The sequence below is a fragment of the Corvus brachyrhynchos genome, unplaced genomic scaffold (genome assembly GCF_000691975.1).
Source record: "Corvus brachyrhynchos isolate BGI_N302 unplaced genomic scaffold, ASM69197v1 scaffold169, whole genome shotgun sequence".
In the NCBI taxonomy this organism is placed as follows: Eukaryota; Metazoa; Chordata; class Aves; order Passeriformes; family Corvidae; genus Corvus; species Corvus brachyrhynchos.
In genome coordinates this window covers 747,400-767,540 of record NW_008240030.1, presented here as the reverse complement: position 1 = coordinate 767,540, position 20,141 = coordinate 747,400, and the positions used below count along the sequence as shown (strand labels likewise).

Genomic DNA, 20,141 nt, shown 5'->3' with positions numbered 1-20,141 from the left:
GACCCCAAGTCAGATATCTCAAATTAAAAATTTATTCCATTTTGGGACACCTGAACATTACTTTTATTTTTCCAAGCAACATCTTCCAAGCTGTGGTTACCAGAATCTACTTCTGCAGAGCAGCATGCTAAGCTGTTCTGTGCTATCATCCAGTTTTTTACATACCTAACATATTTGGTAATTTGGCTTAATTATTGATTGTAAAATGCAAGAACTCATTCAAGACTACAGTGGCAATCAATACATTTTAGATCCTTATCTCTTCTTACTTTTTTTACGGCCAACACTAATGCTCCTCTCCTTGTTTCTGAGGGTTTCCTTGTAACTTCTGTACTGTTTTCTATACTTCTTACAAAAGCCTTAGCTGTTCACATCAAAAACTGTAAAACTCCTGTTTTCTTGCTGTTCAAAAAGATATCCTTCATTTCACTGTCTCACATTTACAGAGTTCTTTAAAAACCCCAAAAAACTGTCATAATGCTTCTGTTAAAATGCACCAGCAATGTTCAAAAGTCCAAGGTAGTTTCAACCTCAAAATCTTTTCTACCGTTAGGGTTTAACCCCACAGTTACAATATAAATATGTAAGGTAAATATGAGGGCCAAGTCATAGAAGAGTCTTAAAATTTGCATTACCAATTACGCCTTTCCATGATCTGAATCAGTTTTTAAGGAGTCATGTGCAAAGCAGCACTTTGAGCAGCAGCTTTTACACCTTCAGAGACTGTGGTCCCAGAACTCAGTGGTCTGACATAAAACAGCAACTTCTTACACTCTTTTTTTTTGAATGCAGAGCTTATTACACAGTGCTTATCTGCGTGCAATAGAATAATGGTAACTACACAGACTAACAAGCTTAAAAAGATTTCTTCTTTTTTCAGATAGAAAGCTCTTCTAAATCCTAAGTAATGCTACAACTATGTTTAGAAATAAACTAATTAATATTTATCAACTGCCATTAAATCTTAATAAATCAAAAAGCTTGAAATAACTCCAACCTTACAGCAACAAATGGGAAAAATTCAATTTCTGAAGAGTCAAATCTGAGTTTCACAGCCGGGCGGGAAGAGATGAGAAACATACACAACTGAGGAGCCTTCTCGCCCTCTAACTGAACAACTACAAACCTCCCCAAAACAAAACAAAGCAAAGCAGCACAAAGAAGGGAGGCAGAAGCCCCATTTTTAGATTTAAATGCTGCTCCCTGCTGTAAAATGTATGCTTCACCTCATCAGTAAGAGTCTCCCTTTCCTCCTAATGCGTGTCAGCAGTCAATCTAAATCCATCAGTCCCACCATACTGCAGAACAGCAAATAATTATTTTCTCTAGAAACAAAACCGCTCTCACTACTTCATTATTTCATCACACTCTTTCTTGGAAGAGGAGCACATCTGAAGTTGCTAAGGCTGTTAAGGCTATTTTTACATATTTAAATGTTGTGAGCACAACAACATGAAAATTCTCTCATGAAATTTTATTTGAATCACTCATGCAAAAGAGAAAAAAAATCCACTCTTTCAAAATTATACACTATCTTTGGCAAGGAGAAAAACAGCTAAAGGGAACAATAAAACACTCTCAGGACACTATTTTTTGTATTAGATTTGTCCCTGGGCTATAAAAAATGTAGCAGGCATGCTGTAAGAAAAATGAGTGATTCTCAGAAGTAGTAAAACACGTTATTTTGTGACACAATGATTCTTTGTGAAACTTGAAAATTAACTAAATTTTCTGTAAGCCTAAAAGACAGTTTAATAACACCACATTGTCCTGCTGGAAAGTATAAAGCAGCCATATAGTTTAAGCAGACATTTATATTAAAGCCCACAGATGAAAGGAAAAACTGGGTATACTCTACATAACAGCCAAGGATAGTTCCCATATACAGATGTGGAGAGGCCCATTTATGCATTCAGTACTTCAAATCACAAAAATAAGCTGTCATTTTAAAGCAGAGCTCTTCCATACTACTCTCACCTTGCTGTACACCTCACACAATCATCTCCCTGAAATCTAGAAATTGCCTCTTAGCAATATACTATTACCTTTTGCTGCACTATAAACTCATGTAGCAAACATAAACAAGACCAGGCATTATTTGCTGTCTTTATTTTTCCTACCATTTACAAACAATAATGACTATCTAGGAAACCCACCAGCTCTGTACATAACAGTATTCAACTCTGTTCTTTGCTGGCTCACAGCTTCCATCTCCATAAACACCACAGATTTATGTTTTACCCTGCATAACCTATGGCACTTAGCTACTATTGCAGTAAGTACCACAGAGATTGCTGAGGAGGGTACAGTCTCATACCACAGCACCATGAAGATTTTGTGTTTCTCTGTGGGCTTTTTTTTTTACTTCTGTTGATCCCTTCATATTTATCCTTTCATTAAATGGAAATTCCTTTGCTGCAGCTAGAAAAGCACAAGATGCAAACCTGTCACCCTTGCCCAATTCAGCAAATATATTCTATAACTCTACAGAACATGAAATTCAGTAGAAGTCTTCTGTTTCCACAACTACAAATACTACAGACAACACAAACTGATAAAAGCCCAGAACCTACCAGTCACTAACATGCACTGATAAACTTAACACAGAAATAATGTTCTCACTTAACATTGCTAGTAAATGCTTACTAAATATTCTGCTGAGTAACTTAAGGCTTAGCTAAGGGCTAATGCAATGAATTATCTGCATCATCATACATACGATGTGAAATTTGCATATGATGTGCAAATGATCCATGTGGCCTTCCAACAAATAATTTTGCTTATTCAGGCCAGCAATTATTACACTATGCCTTCCTAACTACTTTGGCTTGGACAAAAAAAAAGCTGAATATAGTCTCTGAAAGAAGTCATTTCTGCAAACAAGAGAAGCAGCCTATCCTTTCCCAGTAAAGGATATGCTGGCACATTACAGGATCAGAAACTGTGGCCTGCTTGCCATATCAGAGAGCACCTGTTTGCTTGATAAAACCCATAATAAATATGGAATTCTTAATAAATATCCATTTTTAACAACAGCACATGATAAAATTATATACTACCACTTTGGGTTGCATGCAACTGAAGCAAAAGTGTCAAGCAGCATATATTCTACTTCCAGATATAAAAAGCAACTTAGGAGTGCTAAATTGAATTTATGCCTTTGTAAAGTTGACAAAATTAATCATACCTTTAGGTGTCATTTTCAAAAGAATTTTAAAAAGCAATGATGAAGTACAAAAGGAGGTGGTACTGTTTTAGCAGTCCAGTAAAGCAGAAGTGAAGTGGGGGTTTAATGTCTCAAATTGAAAGCATCATGTACCAGAATTCCGAGGAAGGAAAAATACAATTCCTTCCCTTGCTTCTAGAGACCATCACATAAATATAAATATTCATCTTATAAATAATGAAGTCAGTTTGAGGATGAATATCTAAAAAGAGTACCTATCACTAACAATAATATGGAAGTGAATAATTACGGAACTTATCTTCCATCAACTTTGAAGCTTTCGTATTTCTAATCCTTTTAAGTAATGAATATTTTTTTTTCAGTACTGCACTACATCAAACTGGGCCATCTGTTAAGAAGTATCATTAAGACATCCAGCCCTCTGAGGGGCAGAGAAGCAACATTTACTGTTTGCTTAAATAGTTGCAGATGTTTCTAGAAACTACTAAAAAACATTAATGTGTATATTCTTAGACCATGACCCAACAGGCAGTCTCGAACGTGCTGGTCCCTGCAACCACATGCATGTGTTTTCAAGTTCAAGGCCTAAGTAAATATTTAACCATGCGTATCTACTAATTAATATTTACTGGCAGAGGGAGAGATTCAGATCCCCTTCATCGCCATCTGCAATGGCACTGGAGGAATTTATATGCAGGCAAGACAAATATTCAGCAGACCTCAATAACCATCTAAGCCTGCAAATGTCTGATGCTCATTTGGCACACCTCTTGGCACACCTCTGAGGTGCATCACTAAAGGCAGATGAGATGTGAGTCCCGAGACACCAGGCTCCCCTTAAGCTCAGCTGAGACCCAGCACCAAGGGAGAGATGAGGAACAGAGATACAATACATAGGGAATGATTATTCACTCAGCAATTCACTGATCAGAACACGTTTTAAGAAGAAAGCTCATTCAAGTTTCTTAACCTTGTGATACCTGCACATTTCTCATTTAAGAGGATTTCCTCAACTAAGATTTTAGCTATGGCCTGCTCAGTCTGGTCCAGCCTACAACCAGGACTCACAGGGCTGAAACGAAACAAGCAAGAGGAACCTCCATCTCAACATCCCATTGGAAGGAGGAAAAATGGGGTTCTGGGCTCCAGGGTTAATTTTTTAATTTTTGTTTTGCACTGGTATTATTTTACTGTCCATCTTAATTCATAAATTAGTCCTCAGAGTGCTCAAATCTAAATCAACCTCCTAATATCCATCAAACTAGAATTTTAACGTTATTTTTGCAATTTTAAAATAGAGGCCTTAAAAACACATTTTCAAAACCCTGCAGTTGCAAGTTTAAGCAACAAAATATATTTCTTTTTCAAATATAGCATCCTTTTAATAGGAATTTTTAGGAGATATTGGTCCCTTTCTCCCTCAGCTCTTCCTTTTCTCCCTCCTCCTCTCTAATTCAGAGCAATTACAGCTTTGTATCTGGTAAGTCTTCTAACCAAAGGAGTATCACAGACTGGTTTTAGAATCAGGCTTACAGAGGTACTTAGTATTACAAAGGAATTGTTCCTTTCAATGTATCCCCTCTTGAACCAACAACTTATATTCCTTACAAGCTGGCTTACCTCTACAAACACTGCAACACTGGTTCTCTGGAAGAACGTGATCTTTTTCTGAGCAGTTCAGCGCTGGACAAGTCTCCGCTACTTTTACTAAAACTCCATTCTGAAAATAAACAACATTTTTTTTAAAATTACATTGGTGAAAACACATGCAGTGGCAAGGATCACATACTTTTCCATCTACAGCACTAGTAATTTCCAGTGACAACACTGGTAAACTAGCAAGAAGCAAGTTAAATTCATTTGTTCCACCATAATGTCAAATCTAGAGTAATCTACTGTGGTGCATTTCTCTGCTCAGCATCAAAATAAAACGATTACAAGGCACTTCAGCTCAAAATTCTATTCTAGTTTTACCAAATATGTAGTCTCAAAGTATAGTTGTCTTCTTTCTGAGTATTTGAAGGAATTAAAGAATTTCATTCCAAGTTAAAGACAATCTTCCTGCTTTCTGCAAGTCTGAGCTTTATTCCTCTTATTTCACAGTCTACATACTTCGCTGACAAGTTATTCAACGCCAATATACACAGCAAGACCAGTATTTTCAAGTGTTGTGTTGTTCTGTCATGTCCAATTACAAGAGTCTGTTGTTTAGAATTACTGATCACCTAATTTTCAAAATTAGGTCCTTCAAAGAAGAAAGCTCATCTTGAGATATCCCTATAGAAACTGCTGTGCAAAACCAAGCTAAAGATATTTCTGTGATTTTGATTTCTAGATTTAGAATAAGACTGTGATACGAGGGCTAGAAGCTGGTAGAAATTTTCTATAATCCTAGACATAGAGCGTTCATGGGGAGATTTTTGCACCAAATTTTACTCCATCTTCTTCCCACCCAGCAGATCAGCCTCACTATATCTCCACACCAAACAGCTCTCCAGCTCTTTAGTTCCTTGTTTCTTAAAATCCTGTCCCAAAATAGCCTCCTCTTTTACCTTATCCCCCCCCTCTAGCCTTTTTCATACCATAATTTACTTGTTCAGCACTTCAGCACCCCTTCTGCAGCTATGCCATCACTGAGAACTGGCAAGTGGAGCAGAAATTAAGAACTAGGATTTTTGCTCAGTAGGAACCTACAGTAACTACCCCACAGGACTGTCCACACCTGAGTAATCTCATTTTCCAAGCTGTGAAACTCCACTAAAAAAGCAGGCAGCCTGCTATGTTGCCAAAACACCTTTTTAACGTTAGTCTTGTCCCCACTCCTCCCAAAATATTTTTCATTACATCTCTGATCATGGAATGAAAAGATGGAGTAACAATTTCTGCTTTCCTCAAACAAAGAAATTTCATTTTCCAGCTATCATGATGGCAGAGACAACTTTAAAAATATGATCCAAACACACCCAGGTCTAGGAAAGCAGAGGAAAACCAATACCAAAAAATAGACAAAACTTTATTAAAGCCATCATTCTCATAATCTGAGGAGAAATTACCTGTGAGTCCACCCTGTATGAAGAAACACCTCAGTGTATAAGCTTGCTTTCCTATCTACACTACACTGTGCCACACCATGCCAAAGCACCGGCTCAGGTGCCAGAAACAGCAGAGGTAAAACCTTTGCTGATAATCAGCCTTGCCGCTTTGCCTCACCACACCAGTTCAGCTATGTCCCTCCAGGCTCCAGAAGGAGTTCTCACAGCATCAAACTGCCCTACAGACTTAGGAAATGCCTGCTGAGTCTACAAGGCACAAGTTATGTGCCTGGAGTGCCCAGCAGCCTACAAGACTTACAGCTGAGAAGTGAAGCCAACACAGGGAATGCAAATCTGACCATTCTGCAGCCACTGCCCTTGACACTACAATCTTAAGGCTAAGCAGGGCCAATTGCCTTTACTGGCAAGTTGCATCAGCTGCTGTCATGAAAAATAATGCTAAAAAAAAATCCCCACAGGCATCTGCTTTTCTTATTTTTTGTAAGAAAAAGCAGCTCCCTACAGCAGCATGGAAAGCACACATCATCAGAGCAAGTGCCCACAAAGAACAGTGAAGTTAATGGAGGCATTAGGTCTCCTCCTGATCTCACTTCCACAAAGGAAAGGGAGGAATCCCCCACGGTTGCCTGTGCAACTGCAGTATCAAAGGTGATAAAAGAACCAGACACCAAGCCATCATTTACTATCACGTTATCAAACAACCAGCTAGAATAGCTCTGGCTGTAACTCATTGCCTATTTAAGCTCAGACAGGACAATTACAGCAGAAAGAGTAAATGACGTCAGCATACGGACAAAAGGTGTTGACTGACAAAAAATCTGGCCAAAAAAACATGGCAAGAAATGGTATGAAAGTCAAATGAGTGTCAGGATGAGTCAAAAAGCTAAAGACAAATTTAATCCAAGCTCACAGCTTCTTTAGTGACTCACAAGGAGATAAAAGAACACAAATTGAGAATTCCATTAATTTAACAACAGTAAGATTTTATTTCCCTACGTTTCCTATTTTCTGCAGCATTTGCATCTTGGGAAAACAAATTAAACTTATTTGTAATTAAGTTTTAAAACAATTAAAACATTTCCATGTTGGGTTAAAATCAATTTGTTATAAACTAGTACAGATCCAATTATAAGAATTATCATCATCAGATTTCAGATTTTATCCACTGAGATAAGAAGAGTTCACACTTCAGAACTATGGCTTCAGGCAGCCTTAGCAAAATTGCTCCTTTTTGTATTCAATTCACATATGTAGCAGTCATAGAATGTGAACAGAAATAGATGTCAAAAAGACTTTTTTTTTCTGGAATAAATATATCAGGCTTCAGCTGTGACATACAATCCACAAGAATGAGATCTGGAGTCAAAAATTTACAACAAGATAATTAAATTTCTTGTAATTACAAAGGTAAGTACATAAAAAAAGGATTGGATTTAAACTTAATCAGTGACATGCAGTGAAAATCTGAACAACAAACAGCTCATCTCACATGACTGGCTTTGAAAATTAATAGCAAGATTTCAGATAAGGCTATTTTGGTGGGGCTTTTTTCCTGTCTGAATTTAGCTGTGCCCTGGTTTCAGCCAGGGTTGATCTCTGCAGCAGCCAGGAGGGGCATGGCCAGGACAGGAGGTTATTCTATAACCACCTCAACTTGAGGAGGGGGTGGTGGGGTAGGAGAGGGAGCAGTCAGGTATTGTTGTTCCCTGTGAATCGACCACCTCTTGCTTGTACCCTTTGTCATCAGTATTGTTGCTGTTATTGTTTATTTTCTTATCTACTTGCTGATTCCAGTAAACTGTTCTTATCTCAACCTGTGAGATATGAAATTGATAACTAACTCTACAGATTACTTTCAGTGTTGTTTCTCATTTAATCACAGACCAGCTGCAGATTAGACATGAAAAGTTATTGCCTTGTACATGATTTGGAGACAATCCATATGAAGAGAAATGAAGATTTATTAGTCTATTTCCACTTAAGCTGCTGCTACTAATCAAGACCTTTTACTGTTGACTGAAAGCATTTAATTTATGGTGAGCAGGAAAACAAATTATTTTAATTTTCTACAGTTGAAAAACACTTGAAGTTATAGTTTCATCATACTAAATACTAATAAAGGACAACATTGTCTATATGGAAGACACTTCATACAGGTAAAGAGCTACTTCAGGTTTCCCTACTGCTAACTTGACACCAGTATGTATTGCCTCAAAACCATAAAAATTTGAATTCTTTTACTGTTTTGTCTTTAAGAAACAGTCTTTAAAGAAGAAAAATCATATGGATAAATCCTTGTGAATCTGAAGGTTTGATCATTCTGTTTGATTGTGTAGATTAGTTAAACCCTATCCTGGCTTTTAGCCAGGACAGAATTGTTTTTTCACAGTAGCCATGAGGGGGCAGAGCCTGGAGCTGTGTGGGCCTGTCCAGGTTGTTACTCTATAACGCACTCATCATCTCTGGGGGGCAGAAATAAGGGATTCTCCCTTCTGAAAAGAAGGTGGGTGTGGCTCTGGGTCTGGGAAAAACGTGGGCTTGGGGGGTCCATCCATTTTTGTTCATTTTCTTGGGGTCATGCTGCTTCGGGTTGGTCAGTGAGCATTATTTGCATTTAAATCACCCTCTTTTTGTACGCTCTTGCTATTAATATTGTTGCTGTTATTGTTTGTTTTCTTATCTCATTGCTGTTTCCAGCAAACTGTTCTTATCTCAACCTGTGATCTTTACCTTTTGTGCCTCCAATTCTCCTCTCCATCCCACCCAGGGGAAGCGAGAGAGACATGGTTTCAGTGAGAGCACCACACCTGGGAATATCATTCCTAAGGCACAACAAGCTGTTATTAATCAGTCTCTCAGGACAAAGTTTCAAACAGCAGCCTTAGTTGTCACTCTAAGAAGCACATCATTCCTTACCTTTATGTCATACATGAAATGGAGTGTTGGCCTTTGCACATTAAGTGTTTTCAACTTTTAATTGTTAATTGCTTAATTATTGCTTATTCAAATTACCCATCAACCCAGTTGGACAGTTATTAAGTTCCAAAGTTACTCCCCTGATTAGTTGATTAAAGTGTTTTATATAATTCCGCGTTAAAAGTCCCTTGTTAATAAAGTTCCACAAGTTTGGTCCCCTCTTTAGTCCCTAAAAAGTGTAAAAACCCACAATGTCTTAATTGCTGTATGTGTCCAAGTTAATTACCCTGGTTTTAAGAGTTCTCTGAAATACTTATAGCCCAGTTTTAAACCTTTTACCAAGTGTTCTTAACCTTTGTAAGTTTTGAGTGAGTGTTAAGTTTTGCCAAAAAGGAGACCTTCTAACTGCAGGGAGCTATTTTTAGAACGCGGCTGTTGGCCGGCAACTGAGCACCGTGGCAACCTGGAATTTTAATGAGGACTTTTCCCGCCTTTGGAGTCGATGACAATTTTTCCCCTAGACAACAGCAAGCCATTAGCAGACTGAGATTACCTCACCTCAAGACACCACCAATCATCCAAGACCATGGAGGCTGGACACTGGGCGGTCATGGGCGGGACCCAGACTTTATAAAACTGCTGGACACCAGATCAGAGGGGCCATTTTCACCTCAGATTAGCTGGTGGTGAAGTGCTGGGAGTACAGGCCTCTACCTCTTTCAAAAGGCAATTTTACCATTCAGACTTTGGGCGAGCTGAAGTCACCCAGTGTTGTAAGGTCTCTGGTTTGGGACTTCCGAGCCAGTTCGGCCAACAAGGTCTCTAATCACTGCAGACCCGGGGTTTTTTTTGGCTTTGTAATTGTTTTGTACTTGGAATTTTTTTTTGCTGATTGTTCTTTTAATAAATTGTTCTTAATTATTTTATTTAAGAACCAAGAGTTGTCTCATTCCTCACACTTTACAAAAAGCTTTTTAGTCCACCTTCCTGAAAGCTGTGGGCCCTGTCCATCTCGTATGGCACAGTGTGACTGCCTGCTGCCAGCATTAATGAAGAGGCATTTATTTTTGTACCCTTTGCTGTCAAGCATGTCGTCTGTTTATGAACGGCATCATGTCATTCACAGGCAGCTGCTCAACTGCAAATTCTCACTCCAACAAAAGTCATAAAAATTTTTCCATTGACTTTTCATGGCCCACATCACCATACTGGTGAAACAAAAACAAAAACCAAAACCAAAACCGAAAAAAAAAAAACAAAAAAACAAACCTAAACAAACCAACCAGCAAAAAAATCAAACACTTTTTGAATGCAAAAAGGTGCAGTTACCAGAAGTTCATACACACTTGCATTTTCTGGCCTTCCCACCACAAGACAGAGATGGAACAGCTGGGGAGAGATCAGCCTTGGGCCATGAGCATAAATATAGACTGGAGCATCTCACAGGAGGAAAGGCTGAGAGAGCTGGGACTGTAGCCTGAAGGGGAGAAGGCTCAGAGGGGACCCTACAGACACATAAAATACCCAAAGGGAAAGCGTGAAGAGGGTGGAGCCAGGCTCTTCTCAGCGGTGCCCACTGACAGGACCAGGGCCCACAGGCACAAACTGAAACACAGCAGGGTCCACCTCAACATCAGGAAACACTCTCCCAGTGTGAGGCTGCCCAGGGAAGCTGTGGAGTCTCCATCCTTGGAGATATTCAAAAGCCATTTGGATGTGGTCCTGGGCAACTGGCTCCAGGTAACCCAGCTCAAGCAGGAGAGTTGGAGAAGATGACCTCCAGAGGTCCCTTCCAATCTGGACTGTTCTGTGATTGTTAGAAATACCGGTGTGCTCATTTTATCATTGTAGATTCATCTAGAGAGTGTTTGTGGGCAGGATTCCAGCTGGGAGTGGTTGTTCATGAGTAACATCTGTGCTTATGGTTAAGAGAATATGCATCATAAATATTTTTAGTCTGGATTAGTTTCCAAAAATTAAAAAAAGGTCTCTCAGCCTGATAAAGAAAATCTTTAATCTAGCTGGATCCATCAGTAGTAGTACTATTTTTGTTAGATGAAAAAACTATGAAAGTTAAAAGCCTCTTAAGGTTGTATCAGTACCTATGCAAAGAATAAGGAATCTATCTTCAAATAAAAATTGAAATGTGAAATTTCAACTTAATCTTTTTGACATTACCCCACTTACAGATATATCCTCCTCTACAAAGATTTTTAAGTCATCTTTATCAACACTATTACACTGATGGTAGATGTGTACCCTCCAACATATTCCTTCATGGATCAGCAGCTTTTGAAACTTGATGTCAGTTTTTCAAGTCTGGAAAATTAAATCATGTTAAATTTGGTATGGTACTCCCTTATGACAAAGTCCTTCCTTTATTCATACGACACCTTGTCTACATAGGACAGAAAACAGTGACATAGCCACAGTTTGACTCATCACCATTCATCTTTCATCTAATGAGCATTCCTAACTGAGGTCAGATTAAGAGGTCATGCTGAAGACATATTGAATGAACCTCCTGCATGGAGACACAACACCCCACAGAAACAGATGCAAGCAGCCTCTTAAAAACTCTCCCCAGGACAGTGAGGTTTAATATCTTCTTGAAGCACAGCTGTGGAAAGAACTTCAGTTTGTTGGGATTTTTCTGAAGGCATGCATCAAACATTTTTTTATGGTGTTACATTCACGGATGCCATTTTGAATATTTATCAATACTGTCCATTAAGATGCAAATACCAATTGCAATGTTACAGTAATTAACATTGCCATATCATTTTCCTTTTACAATAAGCAAAATACAAAAGCTGTTTCCATTATTTTACTCATTCCTAATGACAGGTATTTGATGGTTGGTATTTGCTGTTAATCTTCATGAATGTATTATCATACTCCTAATGATGAATATAATGCTCTTATTTATAGCACAGAGAAGTTCCGCAGACATAATTCAGGTCACTCTCTCTGGTTTCACTTTAATGTGCAAACACTCCTGTTCTCATTTCATACAGGTACTCCCCCTCTCCAATAAACATTCTATGTCATATTATAAATAACAGGCATCTTAGTCTGCTTTCCAAGGCAACGACCTTGCCCACGTATTTGTATACGCAGTGCTGAACACCCCATACAGCTCAATGGTAACAATAGCAAAGTAATTCTGCATAACAAGCTGTTTTCACAACATCTGCAGCCAGTTATTGTCCATTTCCATTAGTGAACATGAAATTGCTACTCTGTACACTCAGCTCCAAGCACAACAATAACCAGATCAATGTAATCTTTTCCTATACGCACATTCACCAACACTCCCTGAACGGATCTAACACAGCCTTCGTTCACCTGTGTTCTTAAATACTGTCATAGTCCAAATGTTAAGAATTTGCCAAGAAAGACCTCAGTCTGCTCCAATACTCAGTAATTTACCTCAACTATTAGAAGAGCTATATATAATTTAAACAATACTAGGGGAAATACAGAGTAACTCAAACAATATAACACGAAGGTTGCTTCAAATTTTCGCAATTTGGCTGAAACAAGTCATTTGGTCAAGATGCTGTTACTTTTTTCCTAAAGATCATGAAAGCAGAGATAAGAGAAAACATCTTTCCAAATAATTTTGCCCATATTTTTCTTATCCTGCAAGGGTCATATTCTTGCCTTGTTTTCATATTTGTGGCTTTCACTGACTTCAAGGTCACCTTTTCAAGACAACAGATGTCACATTTGCATGAAGGAAGCCTAAAGAAATGCACTAAGTTTACACTGTCACTTCTGAACACCAGAGATACATTTAAAATCAGGAAAAGTTTATGCAACTGAAACTTACTCGACATTCCCTGCAGCTCTTGGTTAATACTCGTTGACCTTCTGCTAGCACTTTGCCTCCATAGATACACTTGGCTGTAATTCGAGAGAAGGAGGAGGGAGATTAAAAATTAATTAAATCAGTATTTAAGCAGCAAATAAATGCAAGGTATAACATGAAAGTAAAACCAGTATTCACATCCACTGAAAAAAATATGAATACTTTAAAAATATGATACATTTTGCTTTCATCAGAAGTCAGTATCACATATAATTACAAACAAAGTAACAAACAATAAATTCATTTTAAGAAAAAGTAGCATCTTCACCCAACCTAAAGAGAGGGAATAGGAGCATAGACAATGTGTCCTGGACTAAACTCCCTACCATTCAATAGAAAATATTTTCACTACTGAGATCGCGTAGAGTAGCTACAGTATTTGTGTTACTAGAGGTCCTCATGACTCACTTCAAGAACTGGAGACATTTATTAGAGTACAGTTCATCATGAGAATAATACAAGCACAGATTTCAATTAAGCCTTCCCATTTTTTGTGGGCACAAAGGTGAACTCTTCAGCTTGCTGGAGGACTGCACGAACAGATCAGATGCAGCGAATGACTGTACCAAATTAACAAACTGCAAAAATCTGTTTCAGAAAAATATTCTTCAAGCACACATGAAATACGCAGATTTCCCAAGAAACTGAGAGCTCCTACTACAAAATTCTTCTCTGAAGTTTTGACCCTTCTGCCAAAGACAAGCAGCTCCACAAATGAACAGACTGGAACACATGATCATTCCTCATTCACTTCAAGGCAAAGTGGACTAGCTCAGGACTACTGCCACCATGAAAAAGGCAACCTGCAGCAGGGCCACAGGAGCAAACAGCTTGGTCAATTATGACCGGAATTATCACAGTCCCCATGCAACTACATGGCTAAATTCCAATTCCAGAGAAGGACAGTAAATCCATCAATTAAAGAGAACAGCTGGACTGTTACGATCTCACACAAATCAAGTATCCAGCATAAAAGCACCCTACATTACTAGCCAGATCTGTGGAAGGTATCTTTTCAGCTTTATACCGGCTAGCGCTTGTATTTCAATGCCTTAGAAAGCCTCGAGCAGCCTTGAGAGGTAGCAAGGGCGATCTAGCACTTTAGTAGCTCTAGAATCGGTACTTGAATCAGCTGCAGAGCAAATACCATCAGCAGAAGCAAAGAGGGAGAAATATAGCTCCCTGCTCGCTCAATTCCCTGCAGTTGGAAGCCTTCAAATGAGACACACGACCAGAGATGTTTACAGGAAAGTAGCTGAGCTGAGAGAGAGCGTTTGCCTCCCCTCGACCATCTTTTATTAGGAGAAGGGGAAAGGGGAGGACTGGGGGCGGACCCGGGGTGAGCGGCCAATCAGACACTGCTGAAGAGTCTGAGTTACATTTGGCTTTGCCCGCGCTTGGAACAAAGGAGCTCAGAGCACATGTCTTTGGGAGGGGGAGGGGAAGCTCAGAACAGGCAGCAACACAGATCAATGCTAAACACTGATAAAATAACTTTCTGCTGTGGCATTTCAGCTCTTTCTGTACTTGGCCAGTAAAAGTCTGACCTGGGACCCTGAAAGGAAAGCTAAAAGATGTGAATCCTATGTTGCAATTGAACTTCAAAAGTTTGCAGAGTCAAGCCACATGCACAGTGCAAGTGTTCACAGTCTGTTCTCAAAAGACACACTATCTAGGACTGTTTTACCTCAATTTCCTTCCTGAGTGCCCAGGTAAGGGAAGCACTCACAGGTGCAAGTGTGTCCCTCTTACAGGTGATGCCAATAGTTCCACAGCAGCAACTGTCACAACCAGATTGATTCCCAAATTTTAAGCAAAAGAGACTGCTAGATCAATCTTCATGAACCTTCAGACATCAATTTGCTTCTAATGACTCTTTGTGAAAATGCTCATTTCTTCCAAAAAAAAAAAAAAAGAATGATTTATGATTTTCAGGATAACTCAGTTCTCATCATCACTAAAGCATTTTAAAACAGGCTTCTTCCTTTTGGTATCCTAGTTTTCTTTGTTTTTCAAAAGCTGCCCTAGTTTTTATGCCCGACTTGTTGTGATCTCACTTCTGAAGAAAACTTCAGATGAGGAAGCTTCATTTAAATTAGGAATCCCAGTAACTATTTTTAGGAGAATATGAACTAGAGACATTTCCTTTTTCTTTCTGTCTGTTTTCCTGACAAGAATGGACACACCAGAAAGCAAGTTAATGTCTGATTCAGAAAAATGATATTTAAAACAAAATTATAGTCTTTTGCCAAATATTATTTGAAATGCTAACACAAGGTGGCAGGGATCAAAACTGAACTGCCTAAACCCCTTAACACATCAGACATTAGAGCTACTTTGCTCATTAACCCTTAGCTAAGACGGGAAAGTGCCCAATAACCCAGCCATTCAATAATCCCTAGAGACAGCAAATTACAACTGATGGTTCTATCAGAGCTAAATAGAAAAAGCACAGAGAAAATAACACCTGCAGTGCAGCTCTTTGGAAAACCTCTGCAATTACTACTATCTACCTAGAGGTGACTAACTGTGGTCCTAGCACATCATTTTGTCAAGGAGCTGGCGTTTACAATCAATTTCAATCAACTTCCATACATCTCTTCCCATTGACTGACATGCTGAGTTCTTGTCAGAATAACGAGTCAAGTTTGTGCCAATCACTGACAAAAGGCAAGTTTGATTGTTCATCTTACAAATAACAGGAACAGTTTACTCATGAGGGTATACACTGAATCTACAATTTTGTGCCTTCCAATTTCTTTGTGTCAGATTTTGACTCTTGTGCCTGCATCCAGTTTCATGAAAAAACTTCCTAGACTTTCACTGTTACAAATAAAAATATTTCGAGACAAAGAAATACAGGCCAGCATGGTCATTTTACCACCCAAGTACTCTGTTCATAAACTCCTTTTAGTATGCAGAATATTCATGCTGACATACAGCTGAGAGAAATGAGATTACGTAAGAAACGAGCAAGTGCAAGACCACAGCTAAAGGATATTTGTGCACAGAACTAATGAATTCAATGACTGAGAAAGGGTGACAGAATGCTAAAAAAGTGTTATTATTTTCCTAATAAATCCTAAAATAATTCAACATCCCTGTCTTAATAAATTATTGAAAGGCTCATGCATGAAGTTTACTCATCTTCCAGAACAGATCAGGGGAAAGAGAATTTGTGCTTCTTAAGTACGACTGGCATTAGTATACAGCTAAAATGTTAATACATAAATTGTCTTTGTTCCTTGCACTACTATTAAAGTAACAAATATTGAATATTCCTTCCATGAACATTACTTAACAGATTTCGTTTCCAGAAAAAGGAACTGAAAGCTGACAATAACACCGATCACAAAATTTACTTAGCTTTTCTTTCTTCTCATTAATTTATTTTGAAATTAATTACAGCAAACTACGGCTCCACACAGTGATACTAAGCCTGGGTCTGATATTGTCAAGTTTATTTTGAAGAACAGCCTTTTAACTTGAAATAAAAGAGAGGCAAAAAGATAACAGCTCGGTTAGTTACTCATCACAAAAGAAAGTTCAGACCATAGGCTTGATGCTCCTCAACACCAACAGGAGATACAAACTGGAACCAAGTCAGTCTTCCCAGCCGCCAACAGGATGAATAATTTTACACTAACAATAGGTAAAAATAGTACCTCAGAAATTTGCAATGCTTCTTCATTTCTCAGCAATTACTTATTTTCTTCTTAAATCATGTTTGCCACTATGACTCATGTTACCTGAATTACCAGGACCTCTGAAAATCATTACAAAATGTGCCTGCTGCCAGGACAAGTTTAATTCTGCTGAAATAGAAGGCAAAACTGAGAGGTCTGAGTGATGTACTTACCCTTGCACACTTTGCAGCACTGACTTTCCACATGCACTGGGAGGGCATCAGGGGGACATTCAAGAGGGGGACAGGACATCCTTCGGCATTCCACAACTCCACTCTAAGCAAAGGATTTTAAGACAAAATTCAACTACTGCCACTGCTATTAGTGAATACTTTGTACAAAACACTAAAAACTATTTAAATGAAAACAGCATTCTGCATTACAAACACATCCTTCACTAACGAATTTAATCCCACCCAGCTACAAGATGAGTCAAATGCAGCTGAAGGTGAACTGCCTCATTTTGATACATTACTGGTTTTACCCCCCCAGTCCCAAACTGCATTAACTGAAAAACATAAGTCAAGAACATAAGCCCTACTTTCTGTAGGCTGTTCCAATCGTCTTTGAGATTTTTAACAATCAGGCTTCTATTTTCTTGAGTAAACAAAGGCTCTCTTCAGATATTTATCAAATAATTTCAAAGATATAAGTTTTACATACTAATTCTCTTTCTGTTCCTTGTATTCTTCATTCTGATAAATGCTGAAAACAAATCTGCAAGTTACCATGCAAGATGCAACTAAGCATCTATGAATACTATTAAGATAATGCCTCCTTTTTGAAAAAGCTACTGCAGTAAAAACAATTCCATCCAAACACAATGCCACCCCTTCACCCCAAGTCCTCACAGCTACAATTAGAACAAATAAGAAAGTATTGTGAAGGGAAAGCAGATTTTATGTATGAAGCTTACAAATAAGCAATGTCAAAATTTTATTTATTTTACCATTTCCCTCTCTATTGTCCACAATGCCACTAGATGCATACTAAATACATAATAATTCTCAGAGTGAACGTTATGTATTCAAAGGCCATTTTCACATTTCCATTAGATCCTATCCTTGAAACTCTTCAGAAATTCTTACTTTGCATGTGCAATTCCTGCAGTGATCATCTTCAACCCATGAGTCTTTGTCTCTGTAGATCAATCCATTTACTTGACAAGTCTTCTCACAATGACAGTCTTCCAATTGACTCAGTCTTGTTTCTGCATAATTTAACTATAAATGAAAGTAACTTGATGAGATTTTTGCAATTCACATTATTTAAAAACACACTAAACACATTATTTAAAAAAGCAAAAACCAGTATACTTATATTTAGCCAAACCAGCTTTGACTACAGTCTTCAAAACACTCAACCAGGAAATCAGCAGGTATAAACTAATCCTATTCCTCAGGTTTTGATGGAGTTAGATCATGGTCATCCCACACTATGATCAATGGAGAAACCATGCTCCTGGAGTAAACCCTGAACTTGTGGCTAGCTCTGAACACGCCTTGCTGTTAGAACAGAAATACAAGCTTAATACTTAGCAGTAAATATGTGCATTCCTTCCCTGCCCATCCAAATAACTGAAAGATGACAGGTCTCTGTTAAATAAAGGGGTTTTTTCTGGCAAAATAAATAATAAAAAAATAAAAATAAAATAAATAAAAAAAAAAAAACAGACTGTCAAAATTTACATGGAAAATTTTGTGATTCATAGAACTATTCCTGGCTGTATAAACCCATGACGCAAATAAACCAGACTGCCTAGTCCATAAATGAACTCAGCTGCTTAATTTTTCTTGATTTTAATCAAAGTCAAGCTTGAACCTTTCTCACCTCCAGCAAGGAAAGACTCAGTAGAAAGTTTTGTGCTGGAAGTCTTCATGTAACAAACACATCTGAATACAAAGCACACCCTAGTGGAGGCTCATAATTTACCAAAAGAAGTTATATTCCACTCAGAGAAGTGCAGGAGATGCCCAGACTGATCTCAGCAGATTGTTAAAGCCACATGAATTATTTTAGCCATTATTTTTAAAGAGGAACTAACAGTACTCTAGCACAGCAGTAGGGAATGCTGCAATGTAACACAATCCTTTTCTCCTGCAGCAAATTAACATTTTAGCCAGATTCTAACACCCTGACATACAGTGTGTCTCTACTTAAGGACACAAGATTAAATCAATTGAAGATATCTACTGGAAAGATTCAGAATTAATTCAAATTATGACAAAAATAAAATAAGTTTTAAATGCTAGAATTTATTAGTCTTTATATGTCTTTACCAAACATAGGTAAGAAGAGGACATAAGGGTGGTTAGCTTGCTACAAGTCATGATCAAATGCTCCCTTTGTAGCATTCTGTGACAACCTGCCATAGACAGTGCTTTGCTGGAGCACTTACATAGGCCCTGTGTCCCATCCCGAGCCCACCAGACTCAGGAGAGGTACAGCCCAAGCAGGAGGGAACCTTCCTTTCCTGCTGTCATTCTGCATAGCTTCCCAGCTACTAAAATTATTTGAGTCTGAAACCAGTAGCCAGATACTTCCTTCCCAGGCAAGCCCAGCCCTGAGTCTCCATAATTTTAATTTCTATAAACTGCACGTACACATTCACTGCAAACAACACTTGCTCATCTGTTCAATGCCAAGATACAGCTGTAACCAAACACAGATTGAGAGAGAGGATGAAATCCTGGATATAGAGGAGCCTAAAAGCAACAACTAGACACCAAACCACTTTCTCAAAACATCTTGTTCGTGCTCAGCATCTGTTGGTGCAGATCTGTAGGGATCTTCGCTGCTGTACATTAGCAAGCCCTCCTCTGACCACCTGCCCTGCCAAACAGGATCTCTGTGGGCAGCTGCACAGCCCTGCAAAGCCTTGACATGCATCATCCCCACAAAATATACTTGTATCTCCATTAGTACCACTTGCAGCTGTTGTGGCTAGGACTTAAAAGGCAGATACAAATCTTAATGCTTCCCTGCAGACTCCCCATTTGTAACTTGCATTTGTCTACCAAGTTAATTTTCTTTCCTTCTGCATGCATTTTTCCTGGACAACAGGAAACAACTGCAACAAAACAGTCAGTGGACTGCTGTAACAGAAAAGGAATTTGCAATGAAGGATTATGCCAGCACCACTTTATGAAAGCACAGAGTCTTTGCAGTACAAATACTGTGTTATTTGCTTCCCCTCATAAAGTACTAGCAAGCAAAATTATAATTAACATCAGAGAAAGCAAGTTACTCAGTACACTGCATAATTGGAACTTGCTCATACCACCAGCAGGGCTCAAAATAATTGCCTCCCTTTCACAGTACAAGCAGAAAACTGAACTAAAAGCTTCACATTTCGCATTCGGATCCAGCCTGTCCAAAGCATGTCAGCTGAGTAAGAGGACTGCCAGGATAATGCACACACTCTC

General features: G+C 38.5%; 1 protein-coding gene across 2 annotated transcripts in view; it reads right to left on the bottom strand.

Moving 5' to 3' along the window:
• Nucleotides 1–20,141, bottom strand: part of NELL1 (neural EGFL like 1) — a 294,743-nt gene that overhangs the window by 205,135 nt on the left and 69,467 nt on the right. For both annotated transcript variants that reach the window (XM_017743660.1, XM_017743662.1), the window contains exons 7-10: nt 17,805–17,939; nt 16,890–16,992; nt 12,992–13,065; nt 4,808–4,907 (exon numbers count right to left, since the gene is read on the bottom strand). In XM_017743660.1, coding sequence (XP_017599149.1) covers nt 4,808–4,907; nt 12,992–13,065; nt 16,890–16,992; nt 17,805–17,939 — 412 coding nt within the window. The remainder of the gene's footprint in view (nt 1–4,807; nt 4,908–12,991; nt 13,066–16,889; nt 16,993–17,804; nt 17,940–20,141) is intronic.